At 38.1% G+C, this 20,755-nt stretch overlaps 1 protein-coding gene across 6 annotated transcripts in view; it reads right to left on the reverse strand.

The window, feature by feature from the left end:
• The window catches only part of LOC126458384 (CD109 antigen-like), a 260,318-nt gene that overhangs the window by 112,401 nt on the left and 127,162 nt on the right, over positions 1 to 20,755 (reverse strand). For all 6 annotated transcript variants that reach the window (XM_050095369.1, XM_050095367.1, XM_050095366.1 and 3 more), the window contains 6 exons: positions 17,404 to 17,488; positions 6,045 to 6,237; positions 5,034 to 5,258; positions 3,011 to 3,261; positions 1,277 to 1,435; positions 997 to 1,168 (listed from right to left, as the gene is read on the reverse strand). In XM_050095369.1, the coding sequence (XP_049951326.1) occupies positions 997 to 1,168; positions 1,277 to 1,435; positions 3,011 to 3,261; positions 5,034 to 5,258; positions 6,045 to 6,237; positions 17,404 to 17,474 (1,071 nt within the window). In that variant the 5' untranslated portion in view covers positions 17,475 to 17,488. The remainder of the gene's footprint in view (positions 1 to 996; positions 1,169 to 1,276; positions 1,436 to 3,010; positions 3,262 to 5,033; positions 5,259 to 6,044; positions 6,238 to 17,403; positions 17,489 to 20,755) is intronic.

A 20,755-nucleotide genomic window follows, 5' to 3' on the forward strand; every position in this document is an offset into this window, starting at 1 on the left:
CTGTCCTACTGCCTAACCAACTACAGCAGTCTTACATGCCTCATATCCTCCCAGTGCACCTGCATAGTCCTTTCCCCTTATCTACTTCTCACCCCCCCCCCCCCCCCCCCACTACAGCCTTCCAATGTTTCATCTATCCTTTCCCACTATGTCTCTGTACAATCCTCACACACAGCAACAGCATCTTCCTCCGCCCCTGCCTTGTTGCCCCTCTGCAGCCCCTCTGAGCCCCTACCGCCCCACCCTAGCAAAGACTGCTTCTTACCTCAGACACAGACATGGTCTTAGCACCCAGAGACAAAAATGGTCACATGTGTGAGAGTTGTGAATGTGTGTGCATTTTGCGTTGTCTGTGTGTGATGAAGGACTTAAGAGTGACAGATACAAATAATTAACCATCTTTTTTCAATATGCCTGTCTGCCACTGAACACCTCCTCTAAGTGGTAATAACAGTCTATTCTTTTCATATTATTGCAATTCCATCCTCGATTTTCCATTGTTTGAGATTATACATATATAGATTTGTAGCATTATTACAAATATAAAAATAAACATGTTTGTTATGTAACACAAATGTCACACGTGCACTATTTCCTTGAAGGGTTTGATACTGGACTTCCCTCAGGCCACCATTCACAGCTGAACATGCTGTTGATATCATATAACTTTTAGACAATGTTTTCCCATTTGCTGGATTGGGAGAGTCACGTTCTCCTAGAGTATGTATTACGCTTACCCATTAAGGAGATTTTAAACCACCTGAGTGTGTATTTATCGAATATAAATATGGATATCACTCAGTCACTTTGAAATATTTGTTTATTTCCATAAACAAGTTTTCAATCCAATTGAGGAAGAACCTTAAAAAGGTCAAAAATTATTTTATGAAAATAAAAAAATAGTTCAAAAGTGACTGGTCGCTGTTATCTGAATTTAGAGTCAATGAAGTATGCAGCTAAAATAACAACCTTATTAAAGAGTGAAGCCATACTTACATATCCTGTGTACTTGAGGCCTGGTTTGAAGCACTCTGATGTCTTAATAAGGTTCATCTTGTACATATACTTGTGTACTGTCACTTGTGCTGAGTTATTCTGCCTCCTTCCAGTCAAAGCTTCCTCAACAGCAACCTCAAACTGGACATTTCTAGCATATTCATCATTTAGACTGTAAAAGAAATTTAAAGACAGTTTATATATATCAGTAACCATACAAATGATTTCTTCATACATATGTGAATAACCATGGTAATACACACAATTACAGTATACTCACTTTAGCTCCTTTGCAGGGTCAAATTCCACCACTGCTTTGCCATCAATTGTCACAACTTTTCGCACAGGGTTCTGAAATGCTGGTTGTAAAATTGATGAGAAATAATTTGGATACATAGTGACAGTTGCCTCTCCCTTCACAGGCTTTCCATATGTATACCTACAAAACAGAAGATCCATAATCAGCTCTCCCTTCTTCAAATGTCACACACAAAAGTGCTTAATCAGGCAAGAACTTGCAATATTTCCACGAATACTAGAGTTTGAGGCTTCAGAACAAGATGAATATGCTATAATGGAATCACAAATGTAACTCCATCAACCCCCCCCCCCCCTCTCTCTCTCTCTCTCTCTCTCTCTCTCTCTCACACACACACACACACACACACACACACACACACACACAGTTGCATTTAAGTGATTATTGACCATTCAACACCTGAATTATACAGTGAGTTGTCACCTTCATTCCTTTGATTACTTATATTCCAGCCAGGTCTTTGTCTTATCACACATACATTACACTGTAAGTTTTACTGAGAGATATGTGAGGAGAATAGTCACAATGATGCTGCCCATAGGTCTCAACTCGATTTGTTTCATCTCCCTTGTTAACAGCTCTCACTGTAGTAAAACAGTCCTCAACCCAGTAGTTGGTTGGAACACAGCAATGCTTCACAAGGCATGGTCCTACTGCAAGGCATCTGTCCCTGGCTTCCTCCGATCTTTAAACTAATGCCCAGTCAGTTAGGGTGAAGCATTGTTTAACATTGACTCAAACACAGTGAAAATTTTTTTTTCCTTTACAGATACAAAGTAAAGGAAGCAATAAGTGATAGAGAAAACTTGCAGGACTGACATGATTGAGCCACAGATCTTTAATTGCAGTCTCAGACTAATCATTTAACCACCAGGTTGCACTACTGGGAAGTCCATAAATCAGTCTGGGAAAAAACATGCTAAAGAGACACTCGGACACATTCTACTACAGTGGCTTATTTGTTCATTTGAAAAGTTATAGGTAAATATAGTGTGTGTAAAGGGGGGAGGGGGAGAGAGTGGCAGCAGCAGGTGAGGGTGTGCAAACTTGCACATGTGCACAGGAGTGGACAGTGGACATTGTGGAAAAACTCCCACCACAGCATGAACAATGATTGGAAAAAAGAAAGGTATCAAAGACTCTTATTAATCATTGCACAGAATTATTTAACAAATTAAGAACTTGCGGTGAGAAATCAAATGCATATATATAAAACACAGCTTCCGAGTTCAAAAAACAATGTTATTTATCACATATATATCTAACAAGAATGTAGGAAAAGATAAGATTGCTACTTACTGTAAAGGAGACACATGACATTGAAGACAGGCACAATTACAAGACAGTTACACATAAGCTTTTGGCAACAGTCTTCATGAGAAAAAGAAAGAAAAAAACACACCATTCATTCACACAAAGCAAGCACATCTCACACACACAATCATCAACTCTGGCTGAGGCCCAAAGCTTACGTGTAAGTGTCTTTTAATAGTGCCTGTCTGCAGCTTAACGTGTCTTCTTTGTGGTAAGCAGTAATCTATCTTTTCTTACATTGTTGACATTCCAACCTGGGGTTTCCAATGTTTGATATATCTAACAAGAGTATACAAAAATCTGTAATTTTACATATCTAAATACTAGTATTTCTGTGACAGTGACATTAGACATGTAAGGGACAAAAGTGAAACAACATACTTTGCATGCACAACAGCTGCCACTTTGGAATTCTTGAAGGTAACATATGGGGGCACATCAATTGTGACCTCGAATTTTGGTAGAACATATTCAGCAACTTGAAAGGTTTTACTGAAAGTCTGGTCCAGTACATTGACAACAATATTCCAGTCTCCAAGAACTGGAGATTCAGACAGCTGCAGCTCTCCTGAGAACACACCCTTTGTTGTGAGGGCACGCCTCCACTGCTTAACTCTGTTGCCCCTTCCATCCTGCACAAAAATCAGTCATTAACTGTAGAAATGTACATCTTAAGATTCTGTGGCATTACATTAATAAAAAAAACTCTGAAAGGACAGTTACAGGACAATAAGTGATACGAACTGCACAACAAATGTAGACAAACTGTGACTGAGTATTCAGAATAGTGTGAATTAAAGAGAGCTGAGAGATATTCTCAACAGAAAATTCCTCAATCAGTGCAAGTTTACTTTAAAACATAGATACATTTACAATACTATGGAAAGGATAAATTGCTAACCACCGCACAGCAGAGATGTTGTCGCAGCCAGGCACAACAAAAGACTACTAGACACATAAGCTTCCAGCCAAAGGGCCTTTTTCCAAAATAGACAATACACACACACACATTCACTTTAAAATGATGCCTGCCCTCCTCATCCTCTCCAGTCATCCTAGGAAGGCTTTTGGTGATCTGTTCTAGTTCTATCTTTCGGTAGATGTCATATTCTCTCTCTCTCTCTCTCTCTCTCTCTCTCTCTCTCTCTCTCTCTCTCACACACACACACACACACACACACACACACACACACACACACACACACACACACAGAAAGAGAAAGAGAGAGAGAGAGAGAGAGAGAGAGAGAGAGAGAGTCAGTCACACAAACACAGCCACACATGACCACTGTCTCTGGCTGCCTGCCCTCGGCATGTGGGTGAACTGCCCTTGCAGAAATTTGTGTGTGTGTGTGTGTGTGTGTGTGTGTGTGTGTGTGTGTATGTATGTATTTCAGAAGAAGGTCTTCAGCCTGAAAGCTTGTGTGTTTAGTTTAGAAGTCTTTTTGTTGCACGTGTCTGTGATTCAACATCTCCACTATATGACGAGTGGCAATCTAGCCTTTTCATAATAGTGCCATTATTCTATACCGGCTTTTCCATTGTTTGATAGATAAATTTACACAATCCAAATGCACATTTAATAGGTGCAACAATGAGTCTTGCAACTAAAGTACTTGTACACTATGTGCACTGATACATTTATTAAAATTCTTCTATTTTCTATGCACATTAGCTGATTAATAATTTTTGTAAATATTTATAAAATGCTAACTGAACAAGTCACTCACAGACAGAAATAATGTGTTGTACAGCTTCATGCAAACACAGTTAAGGCTATTCTGGCATTCACTCAGTTTGGTATGTTCAATATCTCCATTATTTCTATTTCAGGTTCATAGTGGTGGACACTACTACTGCATGTTAATCTCTGTGAATAATTTCTTACTGAAGAGTGAAGGTACCACCATATGTTCCTTGATACTTAATGGTTTTGATTTCATTCTTCTTTCTTTTCTTTAATAAAGAAAAAAAATATTGTGAATTGTGTTATCATGATAAAGGGCATTTCTATCTAATTACATACAACACATTAAAAATGCCAGTCTTTACACAAAGTGTCAATCCTCTACAAGTCTTCTGTGTTTCCCCAGAAATTTCTGGTCTTCACTCGCATTAATGTCTTCTCCATCTTGACTTTAATCCCAACAGAATCTTTTAACATTTTTTTTTTATTTTGCCTTTCTTTTTTCATCCAGTGATGCTTACTATTCACTATCAGTGTTTGCAACCTTTATCTGTTGGAAATCAAGGATAAGAACATTTTTATTTCCTTCTTTTCCAACACACTTTTCTCCAATCTTAAGTCAATCTATGACAAGTAAATTTCTTCTGCTGCTGGGTGAAAATATCATTATAGTGGTACTAAAAAGGATTTATAAATTAACTGCCATTAGCTACTTACAGTAATATATATATCAAGGGCTCCAGTAACACTTGGTTTGAGATGTGAATTTAGGACTATTGCTCTAAACATCACTTTATGACCAGGTTTATAAATTGCTTTATCAGTCTGAATAAATACTGAATAACTTTTATGAATGTAATCAACATTTGTTGAGTTTTCAAACACCAGTCCTTTCTCTCCTTTGACTATGAGTTTGTAAATGCCACTTCCCAAGTCTCCTATCTGAAACAGAATCACATCAAAGCACTTACTTTCAGTTTAGAAACACAAAACTGTCAACTAATTATTACACAAGTCAAACTATGAATTACACAGATGATACATCTAATACCTCAGCATGACAATCAATCAAACTTAATAAAAATCAGAAGTCCACCCTCCCCCTTTTAGATGGTGAGATTTCAAGTTTCCAGCCAGTCTGATGATAATGTTTTTGCCACAATATTCCGATAACAGCAATGTATCACCTATCAATCATGCTGGAAAAATCTCATAAAAATTCATATTCCACCATTTCTTGCCTTTCGTTTAAGTAATAACAATTAATCCTTTATGCTTCTCCCCATGGTCAGTAGGCTACTGTTAATTTACAAATGAATTTCCACATTAAATGAGGCATTCACTACTAGAAAATATTAAAATTATGCCTGGTACATTTCAGTATGCAACAGTGATAATCAATTTGTTACAAACAACCAAAAACAACCAAAGTTTTAAATACTATGGTTCTGTAAAAAAAATTTTAAAAATAAAATAAAATAATTCGCATTTCTCTAGCCTATACCAATATCTCCATTGATATATGTTTAGAAATAAAATAAGAAAAGTGTGCAACCAAAACAATGTAAATTTCCCAAACAGCAAAGATAACTTGAGATACCTGAATATTTTTGCAATTTTACATACACTATTTCTACAATTCATTCTCATTAATACAAAAACAGAATTCATGTTTGGAAGATTCTTACATTTAGTATTGCTACAAAAAATAAATCTGTACACAAATACCTCCAGCTTCACAATCCTGGTGGTGTACGGCTCCACGGTTATCATCTGGCTTGTTACAAAGTTGCTGCCCACATCTTGTTTTCCACCAACAGTTACCACTATATCACATGGCTCCGATACAAACTGAGTGCTCACAGCAACATGGTATTCAGAGTTAGGACGCAAAACCTTTGGTGCAACAATTGTATAGTACCTGTTGGCAGTGTTAACAATTTAGTACCTGAGTGAATACAATTTCAGCATATTTATGTACATATCTGTAAATACATGCATCTCCGGGCACTTATCACTTTTCAACAGGATTACAGTTTCTGTAAGGTGAGAGTGAGTGAGAGAGACTTGCTAAAGTTAAAAGGGATAATAATACTTACATCACCACACAATTACAATTAAGAACTTAAGTTTGGCTGAATATGGGAAAAATTATGGCATGACAAAATTCTTTGAACACTTAATTCAATGGTAACAGAAATGTTTCTTCCAAACAATGACCTGTAACTATCGGTCCACGTAGGATAATGCATGATACTTTTATGTCCCAAAAAGCTGCATGCGAAAATGTGATTTTTCAAGCAGTCATATCTCGGGTTCCATTGATCACAGAGAAAAGGGGTCAAATGTTTTGGATAGCCCTTGGTCTAGTGACCATTTGTATGCCTATCAGAAGAACGGGCTTATTGTAGCTATCTTACAGTACAGGGTCAAAATTTAAATATTAAACTTCTCCAGATGTGGTAAATTCAGCATATCGGTTGGTTCTTTTACATTAGGTGTACTCTGTGGTAGGCCGTATATGGCTTATAAAAGCACCATTTGTTCAAGGGTGGTTCCTGAGAAATCTGTGGAAACCATTAATTTTGTATACCAAAAGTACCAATTGTAGGGCTGGCCACTTCTATGATTTCTATTCATGGCAAATTGTCAGAATTTTTAACGTATGTTCTTAAAATGATGTTCTCAGGGAACCTTGAAATGTTAAACAATATCATTCTCTGTTACCGAGATCCAGAGGTTCACACAGTTATCTTACTTAAGCTTGTAAAATATGCACATAATATCTGATCTGATGCATTAATGTAATTTGAACTGGCATAGTGAACACATGGAAAGGGTCTGGGTTCAGAGTCCACCAAACTATATTTTTAGTGAGGATTGTTTCCATCAAAACTTAATGATGAGCTGTCTCCGTATAATGGAACTTGACACCTACAGAGGCTGTTTTGGCCCTGAAATTATTCAGTTGTGTTGCCTGGCAGTGTATGCACCTTACACGAAATGATTTTGTCAACAAAATTATTTGTACTTACAAATCAAGTGCCGCATTTTTGGAGTACTGTAGGTGTAGCCTAATAATGTTGTGCATTTTTATGTAAATGAGTGTAAACTGAATTTGCACTGGATTGGAGACGATTGTGTGTTAACATCCTATCATGCATAATTATTTGTGGATTATTTGTGTCAAAGTAAGTAAATGTGTTGAAGTTTATTTATAAACTGTCAAATTTTTACTGACCTACAGAATTTGTTTCATATAAGCAGCACATCCTGCTGTAACAGGGAAAAAGAGGGGAGCCAGCTGAAAAATGCTCATCAGAACAGAAAAAGGGCAAAAAAACTACTCTTCAAAAGACTCCAACTGAAAACTGGTAACCACCTGCCTCAATCCTCATTCCATCTTCCTCATAAAAAATTTGGGCATAAGACCATATTTGCACTTTTCTGTGCTGAAAGACAGTAGCAAAGAGACAGTGATGGTGGATAGGAGAGGATACAGTGCAAGCAGGAGAACAAAAGAGAGAGAGAGAGAGTGGTGGTAGGAGAGAGAAAGTGGTAATAAAAGAGAAAGAGAATGGAAGGAGATAGTAGCAGTGGGAGCAAGAGGGAGAGGAAGCACTGAAAATGAAAAAGGAGATGAGTGGAAACCACACAGAGGCTTGGGTGATCTTCAAAAGGATTTTGCTGTATCTTTTATAGTGAATTTTTTTGTTCTGGAACTGAAGTATACACCATTCTGAAACTTTTTGGCAGATTTGCAGCTGTGAAGACAGCTTTTGAGTACTGCCTGAATAGGTTAGTTGTGTAGAGCACTGCATGTAAAAGGCAATGATCCAGTACAAATTTTTAATTTTGGAACATTTTTCTGCAGATGGTGAAGCTAAGCACAGTATTTAACAGACGAGAAAAGAAAGACGTTAAAGAGTTAAAATCAGTATTTGCGATTATAGTTCAGTTATGACAATTCTAGACAGACTAAAGAGAAGCACACAAATGTTAAACTATTATAACATCGTATGTGTATGCACATAAGAGTTACAGAAACTAGGTAGTTGACCTGGACTCAAGTTTTTGTGCATGTGACAAACTGCAAGAAGTCCCTACTGGAACCAAAACACTGCACAAGAATAAAATATATTCCTGTTGTTCTATTGTAATCTCAAGAATAGAAGTGAAATATTCAATATCCTCTGCCACAGTTTAGTCCGGTACCTTTTAACAATTACTGTACTGTCAAAACACACATCCATGTATTCTGGAATATGAATGGTCAGAAGTTCAGTATCTGTGTAAATGATATCAGTGGTACTTTTACTTGCCCAAAAGAGTAAACTAAACAGCTTTGTTTATTTATAAACATGTCTACAGCGACCTGAGGGCTAGGAAACCTGACTCTACACTTTTTTTAAAAGGTGTTTCAACATTGTCTTTCTCTCTTCTACCTTCTTGCTGAGAAGTTCTGTAGTTCCATAGATTATTTGTATGGATTCTAAGATTTTCAAATTTTCTTCCACTCTTATTGCTAACGATCACCTGGCTCCAGACTGGCTATAATTTTATCTCCAGGCAACTTTGCAGCCAGTGGTGAAGATGTTTGCATTTCTACATCTACATCTACATCCATACTCCACAAGCCACCTGACGGTGTGTGGCGGAGGGTACCCTGAGTACCTCTATCGGTTCTCCCTTCTATTCCGGTCTCGTATTGTTCGTGGAAAGAAGGATTGTCGGTATGCCTCTGTGTGGGCTCTAATCTCTCTCATTTTATCCTCATGGTCTCTTTGCGAGATATATGTAGGAGGGAGCAATATACTGCTTGACTCCTCGGAGAAGGTATGTTCTCGAAACTTCAACAAAAGCCCGTACCGTGCTACTGAGCATCTCTTCTGCAGAGTCTTCCACTGGAGTTTATCTATACTCTCTCTCTAACGCTTTCGCGATTACTAAATAATCCTGTAACCAAGTGCGCTGCTCTCCGTTGGATCTTCTCTATCTCTTCAATCAACCCTATCTGATACGGATCCCACACTGCTGAGCAGTATTCAAGCAATGGGCGAACAAGCGTACTGTAACCTACTTCCTTTGTTTTCGGATTGCATTTCCTTAGGATTCTTCCAATGAATCTCAGTCTGGCATCTGTTTTACCGACGATCAACTTAATATGATCATTCCATTTTAAATCACTCCTAATGCGTACTCCCACATAATTTATGGAATTAACTGCTTCCAGTTGTTGACCTGCTATATTGTATCTAAATGATAAGGGATCTTTCTTTCTACGTATCCGCAGCACATTACACTTGTCTACATTGAGATTCAATTGCTATTCCCTGCACCATGCATCAATTCGCTGCAGATCCTCCTGCATTTCAGTACAATTTTCCATTGTTACAACCTCTCGATATACCACAGCATCATCCGCAAAAAGCCTCAGTGAACTTCCGATGTCATCCACAAGGTCATTTATGTATATTGTGAATAGCAATGGTCCTACGACACTCCCCTGCGGCACACCTGAAATCACTCTTACTTCGGAAGACTTCTCTCCATTGAGAATGACATGCTGCGTTCTGTTATCTAGGAACTCTTCAATCCAATCACACAATTGGTCTGATAGTCCATATGCTCTTACTTTGTTCATTAAATGACTGTGGGGAACTGTATTGAACGCCTTGCCGAAGTCAAGAAACACGGCATCTACCTGGGAACCCGTGTCTATGGCCCTCTGAGTCTCGTGAACGAATAGCGTGAGCTGGGTTTCACACGATCGTCTTTTTCGAAACCCATGCTGATTCCTACAGAGTAGATTTCTAGTCTCCAGAAAAGTCATTATACTCGAACATAATACATGTTCCAAAATTCTTCAACTGATAGACATTAGAGGTATAGGTCTATAGTTCTGCACATCTGTTCGACGTCCCTTCTTGAAAACGGGGATGACCTGTGCCCTTTTCCAATCCTTTGGAACGCTATGCTCTTCTAGAGACCTACGGTACACTGCTCACCGCTGCAAGAAGGGGGGGCAAGTTCCTTCGCGTACTTTGTGTAAAATCGAACTGGTATCCCATCAGGTCCAGCGGCCTTTCCTCTTTTGAGCGATTTTAATTGTTTCTCTATCCCTCTGTCGTCTATTTCGACATCTACCATTTTGTCATCTGTGCGACAATCTAGAGAAGGAACTACAGTGCAGTCTTCCTCTGTGAAACAGCTTTGGAAAAAGACATTTAGTACTCCGGCCTTTAGTCTGTCATCCTCTGTTTCAGTACCATTTTGGTCACAGAGTGTCTGGACATTTTCTTTCGATCCACCTACCGCTTTGACATAAGACCAAAATTTCTTAGGATTTTCTGCCAAGTCAGTACATAGGACTTTACTTTCGAATTCATTGAACACCTCTCGCATAGCCCTCCTCACACTGCATTTCGCTTCGCGTAATTTTTGTTTGTCTGCATGGCTTTGGCTATGTTAATGTTTGCTGTGAAGTTCCCTTTGCTTCGCAGCAGTTTTCTAACTCAGTTGTTGTACCACGGTGGCTCTTTTCCATCTCTTACGATCTGGCTTGGCACATACTCATCTAACGCATATTGTACGATGGTTTTGAACTGTGTCCACTGATCCTCAACACTATCTTACTTGAGACAAAACTTTTGTGTTGAGCCATCAGGTATTCTGATATCTGCTTTTTGTCACTTTTGCTAAACAGAAAAATCTTCCTACCTTTTTTAATATTTCTATTTACAGCTGAAATCATCGATGCAGTAACCGCTTTATGATCGCTGATTCCCTGTTCTGCGTTAACGGTTTCAAATAGTTTGGGTCTGTTTGTCACCAGAAGGTCTAATACGTTATCGCCATGAGTCGGTTCTCTGTTTAACTGCTCAAGGTAGTTTTCAGATAAAGCACTTAAAAAAATTTTACTGGATTCTTTGTCCCTACCACCCATTACGAACGTTTGAGTCTCCCAGTCTATATCCGGCAAATTAAAATCTCCACCCAGAACTATAACATGGTGGGGAAATCTACTCGAAATATTTTCCAAATTATACTTCAGGTGCTCAGCCACAACAGCTGCTGAGCCAGGGGGCCTACAGAGACATCCAATTACCATGTCTGAGCCCGCTTTAACCGTGACCTTCACCCAAATTATTTCACATTTCGGATCTCCGTCAATTTCCTTCGATACTATTGCACTTCTTATCACTATAAACACGCCTCCCCCTTCACTGTCCAGCCTGTCTCTGCAGTATACATTCCAATCTGAGTTTAGAATTTCATTACTGTTTACATCTGGTTCCAGCCAATTTTCTGTCCCTAATACTATGTGGGCATTGTGACCGTTTATTAATGAGAGCAGTTCTGGGACCTTTCTATAGACGCTCCTGCAGATAAAGAGATACGTAATGAAGATAAAGAGCTATGTCACAATACTTCAAAGTTTAGCTTGTTTTGATGTCTGTACAAGACAATTATGGTCCAATGGACATTAAGTACTCATGCAGAGGTTCTAAGCTTCCCAAGAGAAAAAGGTCTTCAATTTTGACTAACATAAAGAGTACAAGAATGCCCAGCTTGTTTAATAGTGGCCCACTTAGCATCACATACAGCTGAGATAAGATATTTGTATTCCAAAACCATATCTTGTGCCTTTACTGATGCCCTAAAATATAAGCCCTTGTGGCAACAAAAAGTGAAGAATGCAAAGTAAACCTGTGTCTCTGTGTGCATGAGGGTGGCGGACAGTGGACCCTTAACCACAAATGCGGTTATAATGAGTAGTGCCACAATGTGCTGTACTCCTCAATAGGTGTCAGCATTTGCACGTAAATGGGTTTCAACATGTTGCATGAATCCTTTGCAACAACTTTGTTTAGCAGTGAGCTTTTACTGTGATTAGTTATGTAGTTATTGTGGTCATAATGGAAAACTTGAAGGGAGCTATCATTGCAACAGAAGCAATGGCTGTCATTAAGTTCCTAACAACAGAAGTCATTCCTCCAATTGAAATTTATCGAAGACTGGATAAACAAAAGCACTGGATAAATAGAAGTTAAGTGAGAGGTCCTATCACAATGTAATTCTTGGAAATGTGACACCAGCTCTGCTTTGAAGTGCCAGTTAAGGTATCCATATTGGTGGCCTGGGACTAAACGAGGAAAAGAATAGGCCTCCGGTATGTTCTGCCAGTCGTAAAAGGCGACGAAAAGAACAAACCACTAATAGGGCTAACCCCCCTTTTAGTGTGATTAGTTGGTTCAGGATAGAACTAAAGAAGCCTCGGACAAGCGCCGTCATGGTCGGGGACGACGCTTGAACCCTATGCCCGCCCACAATGGTAACGACACTGCTAGCCAACTGGAAAATGATTTAAATCCAAATAGAGGTGTTTTGCAGGATATGCTTCCTGCAACCACCCTAGAAGGAAAACAAAGACAGAGGATGAGATGGTCAGATGAAGTTAATCGACACCTCATGTTCTGTTATTACCAAGCAACAAACCTAGGAACCAACACAACTGGATATAGATCACAAGTATACACAACATTTAATACCAGATACCCAGAATTAAAATTTTTAACAGAACAACGACTAGCTGATCAGATCCGTGTAATAATAAAAAATAACAGGATACCCCAGTCAGAATTAGAAAACATCAAACAACAAGTACAACAAATACTGGAACAAAATAATGTGCAATCAGAAGAAGAAGAAAATACAGTAATGGACTCAAACATCCCAGAGCAAACAAACAAAGAACAACACGCACCAATTAAACAATCAGAGGAAAACGAAATCTTAAGACAGCAACCAGAACAAGCACAAATAGAACACAGATGTTAGATATAGAAGAAAAATTTCAGCTAACATATATAGAATACAAAGACACAAATACAGACATTAGACCATTCTTGCATAGACCACCAAATAACCCACAAGTCGAAACAACAATAAAAACTATCAACACAATCATACACAACAAAATAAATGAAAACACAACTATGGAAGAGTTACAACTACTGGTTTATATAGGAGCACTCACTACACTAAATATACACACTAGGCAGAGATCAGAACCAACCAACACACAGAAGAAACCCACAAAACCAGCATGGCAACACAGGCTACAGATCAAAATAGAAAACTGAGAAAAGACATCGGACAGCTAACACAATTTATAAGAAATGAAATCTCGGAAAAAAAACGGAAAAGGTTAGCTAAAATCTCACAACAAGAAGCGACAGAGCAATTAGACGAAAAGAAGCAGAAATTACAAGCATTAGCCAAACGACTCAGAAGATACAAAAAAAGTGAAAATAGAAGGAAACAAAACCAAACATTCAACACAAACCAAAGGAAATTTTACCAGACAATAGATAACACACACATTAAAATAAACAATCCACCAAACATAACAGACATGGAACACTTCTGGAGCAACATATGGTCAAACCCGGTACAACATAACAGGCATGCACAATGGATACAAGCAGAAACAGACACATACAAGATGATACCACAAATGCCTGAAGTGATAATTTTGCAACATGAAGTCACCCAAGCAATTAATTCTACTCACAATTGGAAAGCCCCTGGAAATGATAAAATAGCAAATTTCTGGTTAAAGAAGTTCACCTCAACACATTCACATCTAACTAAATTATTTAACAATATCAATATAATGGAAGGAAACATTCCACGTGGGAAAAATTATATATAAAAACAAAGATGAGGTGACTTACCGAACAAAAGCGCTGGCAGGTCGATAGACACAAACAAACACAAACATACACACAAAATTCAAGCTTTCGCAACAAACTGTTGCCTCATCAGGAAAGAGGGAAGGACTCTTTGTCTTTAAATATGTCTGCTTGTGTCTGTATGTGTGGATGGATATGTGCGTGTGTGCGAGTGTATACCTGTCCTTTTTTCCCCTTTCCGCTCCCGGGATTGGAATGACTCCTTACCCTCTCCTTTAAAACCCACTTCCTTTCGTCTTCCCCTCTCCTTCCCTCTTTCCTGATGAGGCAACAGTTTGTTGCGAAAGCTTGAATTTTGTGTGTATGTTTGTGTTTGTTTGTGTCTATTGACCTGCCAGCGCTTTTGTTCGGTAAGTCACCTCATCTTTGTTTTTATATATAAATTATTTAACAGTTACATTGCAGACCCATACACATTCCCTGATACACTTACACACGGAATAACATATCTGAAACCTAAAGATCAAGCAGACACAGCGAACCCAGCTAAATATCGCCCCATAACATGCCTACCAACAATATACAAAATATTAACTTCAGTCATTAAACAGAAATTAATGACACATACAACACAGAACAAAATTATAAATGAAGAACAAAAAGGCTGTTGCAAAGGAGCACGAGGATGTAAAGAGCAACTGATAATAGATGCAGAGGTGACATATCAAGCTAAAACTAAACAAAGGTCACTACACTATGCATACATTGATTACCAAAAAGCTTTTGATAGTGTACCCCACTCATGGTTACTACAAATATTGGAAATATACAAAGTAGATCCTAAATTGATACAGTTCCTAAACATAGTAAAGAAAAATTGGAAAACCACACTTAATATCCAAACAAATTCAAATAATATCACATCACAGCCAATACAGATTAAGCGTGGAATATACCAAGGAGACTCATTAAGTCCTTTCTGGTTCTGCCTTGCTCTGAACCCACTATCCAACATGCTAAATAATACAAATTATGGATACAATATTACTGGAACATACCCGCACAAAATCACACATTTGCTATACATGGATGATCTAAAACTACTGGCAGCAACAAATCAACAACTCAACCAATTACTAAAGATAACAGAAGGATTCAGCAATGATATAAGTATGGCTTTTGGAACAGACAAATGTAAGAAAAATAGCATAGTCAAGGGAAAACACACTAAACAAGAAGATTACATATTGGATAACCACAGCGACTGCTTAGAAGCGCTGGAAAAAACGGATGCCTATAAATATCTAGGATACAGACAAAAAATAGGAATAGATAATACAAATATTAAAGAAGAACTAAAAGAAAAATATAGACAAAGACTAACAAAAATACTGAAAACAGAATTGACAGCAAAAAACAAGACAAAAGCTATATATACTTATGCCATACCAATATTGACCTACTCATTTGGAGTAGTGAAATGGAGTAACACAGACCTAGAAGCACTCAATACACTTACACGATCACAATGCCACAAATATAGAGTACATCACATACATTCAGCAACAGAAAGATTCACATTAAGCAGAAAGGAAGGAGGAAGGGGATTTATCGACATAAAAAACCTACAGTATGGACAGGTAGACAATTTAAGAAAATTCTTTCTAGAACGAGCAGAAACTAGCAAAATACACAAGGCAATCACTCATATAAATACATCGGCTACACCACTGCAATTTCATAACCACTTCTACAACCCTTTAGATCACATAACATCAACAGATACGAAGAAAGTAAATTGGAAAAAGAAAACACTTCATGGCAAGCACCCGTATCATCTAACACAGCCACACATCGATCAAGACGCATCCAACACATGGCTAAGAAAAGGCAGTATATACAGTGAGACAGAAGGATTCATGATTGCAATACAGGATCAAACAATAAACAGCAGGTATTACAGCAAGCATATTATTAAAGATCCCAATACCACAACGGATAAATGCAGACTTTGTAAACAACAAATAGAAACAGTAGATCACATCACAAGCGGATGTACAATACTAGCAAATACAGAATACCCCAGAAGACATGACAATGTCGCAAAAATAATACATCAACAGCTTGCCTTACAACATAAACTTTTAAAACAACACGTTCCTACATACAAGTATACACCACAAAATGTACTGGAGAATGATGAATACAAATCGAAATATCCATACCCAATACAACAAATATACGAAAGAAAACAGGAGAAAAAATTGAAAAATACATCCAACTGGCTGAGGAAGTCAAAGACATGTGGCATCAGGATAAAGTTGACATCATACCAATTATACTATCAACTACAGGAGTCATACCACACAATATCCACCAGTACATCAATGCAATACAGCTACATCCAAACATATATATACAACTACAGAAATCCGTAATTATTGATACATGTTCAATTACCCGAAAGTTCCTAAATGCAATATAACACATACCGTACAGTTAAAAGGAAGTGACGCTTGATCAAGGTCTGCGTCACTCCATTTTTAACCGGACTTAACGTCTGAGAAAGTGAAGGAAATAATAATAATAATACCAACATGTTGGTTGTAAGATGACAATACGAAGTTACCCACTTCACTTGACACTAAGGAACTCGAGACCATACCTTGTTTGCTATACAGACCAGATCTGGTACCCCGTAATTTCTGTCTATTCCCTACATTTAATGAAGAACTTCTTGGAGAAATCCCAATGACAAAATCTAACTGGTGGTGAGGACCTGGCTATGGGAGCAGAAGATGGCTAATATCCCCGGCAGCTTCATGACACTTTTGTTATTGATGACAAAAGCGTATCCAGTTACCAGTGCTTACATCAAAACAATGGTGGCATATCATTGAAGAATTAATTCTCTGGAAACGATCTGTGGAGTCTTTACTAAACTATTAACATCCACTTACTCATACAGTTCATGGAAATATTACTCGTAATTCAACACTTGTACATTCCATTTCAGCAGGAGGCTGTGAACAGAACCCATTCACAAGAGCCTTCCAGCTACGCTTAGTCACAGAAATTGGTCTTCTTTCACTTTACTAACCATCATAGTAACACACCAGAATGGTGCCCTCCACAGAAACATTTGTGAGAAATTGAACATATAGAGATTTTTTATTTGGGAAAGAGATCTTAAGTTCTGCATTTTTCCAAGTGCTTTAGAAGCAATTTTATACACTCTGTTAGCAATGTCAATTCATCTGAAAAAGCCATATGCTCCTCTTGGAAAAACATTAGCAAATTTTTCTTTCATACCCTTTCATTATGATTAAAACAAGCGTTTGAGGAAGAAAACTGTAGACTCATTACTTCCACAGAGAGGCAGTACTCACCCTTGCTGCCCACACACCATCCACACCCTGAGAAGTGCGAGCAGCAACACCAAAAACAAGGCCCGCAACATGATGATCGTCCAGCCTGAAAACAAATCAAATATTTATTATGTTCCCCACTACTACAATTACACCAAGAATTCTTATAGTGCTGATGTCAATTAGGTCATATTATAACATCTAAGGTTACAGTTCAGACCTCAGACAGCAAAAGAGAGATATGGCTTCCATTGTCTTTGACTCATTCATTCATCAAGATCTGTGGGTCCCATCAAGAAGGCAACCTTTAAGAGCTATGGAATGGTTCAACACAGACTTTAACAAAAGAGAAGTAAATCTTTGAAACTTAATCTGAATGCCATATTTGCAATAAAATAGAACTATGAGGGGCAGTCAAATGAATACTGAAAACCCATTACAATGGGACCATGGAATGATTCCATTCAAAAGTAACCACCACATGTGTTACAACATTTTTTCCATTGAGAGACGAGGCAATCAGTTCCTGTTTCACAGGATGTGATCAGCTACTGACAGATCCACAGCCACACACCCTCTAGGACATCCTTGTCCGACTGAAACTGACATCTACATGTCTTTCTTCAGATTGCCAAAGATGTGAAACTCAAACTGTGAAAGATCCAAGCTGTATAGGGAATGCTGCAGTATTTTCCAAGCAAATCATTGAAGCATAGCCTTTGTCCAATTGATAGTGTTGGGGCAGGCGTCATCACGCAATAGAATGATACCGTCTGACAGCTATCCTGGGCATTTTGACTTCATGGTGCACCACTATTTCTACAAAATGTCTTCATAGCGCTGTGCATTGAATGTTGTTCTATGCTCAAAGAACTTGAGGAGCATATATGTTGGTGCATAACAGTGCCTGCCCCCACACTGCCTAACAGATGAAGGCTATGATTCAGAAATTTGTTTGGGAAACACTGCAACATCCCCCGTACAGCCCGGATTATTCACAGTGTGATTTTCGAATCTTTGGCAACCTGAAGAAAGACATGCATGGATATTGGTTTTAGTTGGATGGGGAAATGCAAGAGTGGGTGTGTGCAGGTGTGGATCTGTCAGCAGCCAACCTGTCTAAGAAACAGGAATTGATCATATCGTCTCCCAGTGGGATAAATGTGGTGATTAGCTTTGAATGGAATCATTCCATGGTCCCATTGTGTTGGGTGTTCAGTTTTTATTTGCCTACTCCTTATATACTGCTTAATACTACTTGTGCATAGTCCAGCTCAATGTAAGCTAGCCGACTACTAGGAAAAAGACCACTTTGAAAAAAAAGCAACTGCTTACTCAGTTACCTTAAATAGATTCCGTATGTTTTCCATCTGCAGTTTAATACATAGGTGTTGTTTATCTTCCACCTGTAGCTTAATCTTCACTTCATTACATTGGTATTTTTAAAAGGAAACAGTTTTACATCTGCTTGAACAGAGGGTTGCTTACAAAACACTATTACTTTCCATGCAGCTCCACAATGAACATTGTTGTTTGTTATGCAACTAAAAGGAATGTCCTATCCTTGAAACTAGACAATCAGTTACTTTATACAGTGGCTAATAAGCTATATTTCAACCTTCTTTTGAACTGGTAGAGATTCTCAACTTCCCACTTTATTTATTACTGTGTACGTGAGTGCGAGTTCCAAGATATTTAGAGAGATCTCTGCAGGATGTGTGGTTATCTACCTGTCACAATATTTTTACTGTTTCCCTGCTGAATAAATATTTTCTTTGCTTTATCTGCATTAACCCCAGCAGATAATTTCTTAACACTACAGGGGTAAAAATTTGCAGAATAAGCTAATGATAGGTTACCACAATAAGAGATACTTCACTTGCAAAATATTCTGTAGGGCTATTCAACTATTATCTGAGCTATATGTAATACAGCAAATTTTTTTATCTTTGATCAGAATGTTGGTGTTACCAGCAAACTTTATAGTTTTGGAATTGTTCTTTATACAGCAATAACTAATATATAAGAAAGTGGTCTTACTATTCTGCAAATGGTCAAATATAAAAACATTCCAAACGGGAGCCACACTATGATATTGTCTCCCCCCCCCCCTCCTCAGAAATCTTGGTTGTGGTAGCAGAGTGATTTGCAGTATAGTGCGAGGTCTAGTTTAGGTCAGAAGATGATAGTTTGTGAGCTGCTGAAGCCAACAAATGTGAATGTCAAGTAAAGGTTGTGTGACAGATTGGCCTGAAATGTAGCCTAATGTTTATGCACTTATCATACTCCTTAAGCATACTTCACCATATTTAATGCACTTCTCGTCATAAAAACTAAAACTGCAAAGTTAATGATTCTTCTTTAATTTATCTGTCTTATGACAGGCTTCACCTTGAGGCTTCCCACTGTTTACTGTTCTGAGCATCTTCCCTCATCTGTTTGTATGTCCATCCACTTCTAATGTCATCCATCACTGCACATCTCTTCCTACCTCTTCCTCTCATTCATTCCACATTTTCCTCTGAATTCTTTGCTGTAAACAATTCCTACCCAGAACAAGGCCCAGTCAAAATTTTATGCTCTTTCTAATCATTTCTTATAGTTTTCTTTCTTCAGTACTTCATTCTGAAGGCTGTCGATGCACTTCACCATATGCATTCTTCTCCACAGTCATATTCAATATGTCTGCTTCGCCTTTTCAAATATTCTCTTTCCCACAGATATCCTCCTCCTCATTTCTTCTGTACAGTTTCCATTCCACATCATTAAACTTCCTAGGTACAGAAAGAATTTTACTTGTTCTACCTTCTTTCCATCTAAGAATATATTAACTGGCGCTTCCTTCTTTCATATTTTCATCACTTTTGTCTTTCCTATAATTATCTTCATTCCATACTTCTCAGCTCTTCTTGCTGTACTCTTCAACATATTCTGCAGCTCTACTTGATCATCCACATGTTTTACAGTCTTTACCCTTCCTCCTACAATTACAATGCCCCTTGGGTCCTCTATAGCATCACCTGTATGTTCTTCTCCATATATGTTGAGCAGCTTCAGTGACTGAGCATCCTTGCTTTCCACTCCTTCCAATGCCTATTCATCTCTTTCAGCTCTTCATTCCCTGTTCTGTCACTTTCTGTTTTGTGGACATCTCCTTTATTTACGTATTTTTCTATGCTATATCAACATATTTTAAGACTCCCAGCAGTATATTCCTGTTGACTTCTGAATACCTTATCCCATTAGATAAAACAAATGTACACCACCTTGTTCATTTCAATCATTACTTTTCCAATCATCCTCAAACCACCTACAGTATTCCTTGTTCCTGTATCCTATCTGAACATGAACTGGTCTTCCCCAATATATTCCA

Source organism: Schistocerca serialis, chromosome 2, assembly GCF_023864345.2.
Source record: "Schistocerca serialis cubense isolate TAMUIC-IGC-003099 chromosome 2, iqSchSeri2.2, whole genome shotgun sequence".
In the NCBI taxonomy this organism is placed as follows: Eukaryota; Metazoa; Arthropoda; class Insecta; order Orthoptera; family Acrididae; genus Schistocerca; species Schistocerca serialis.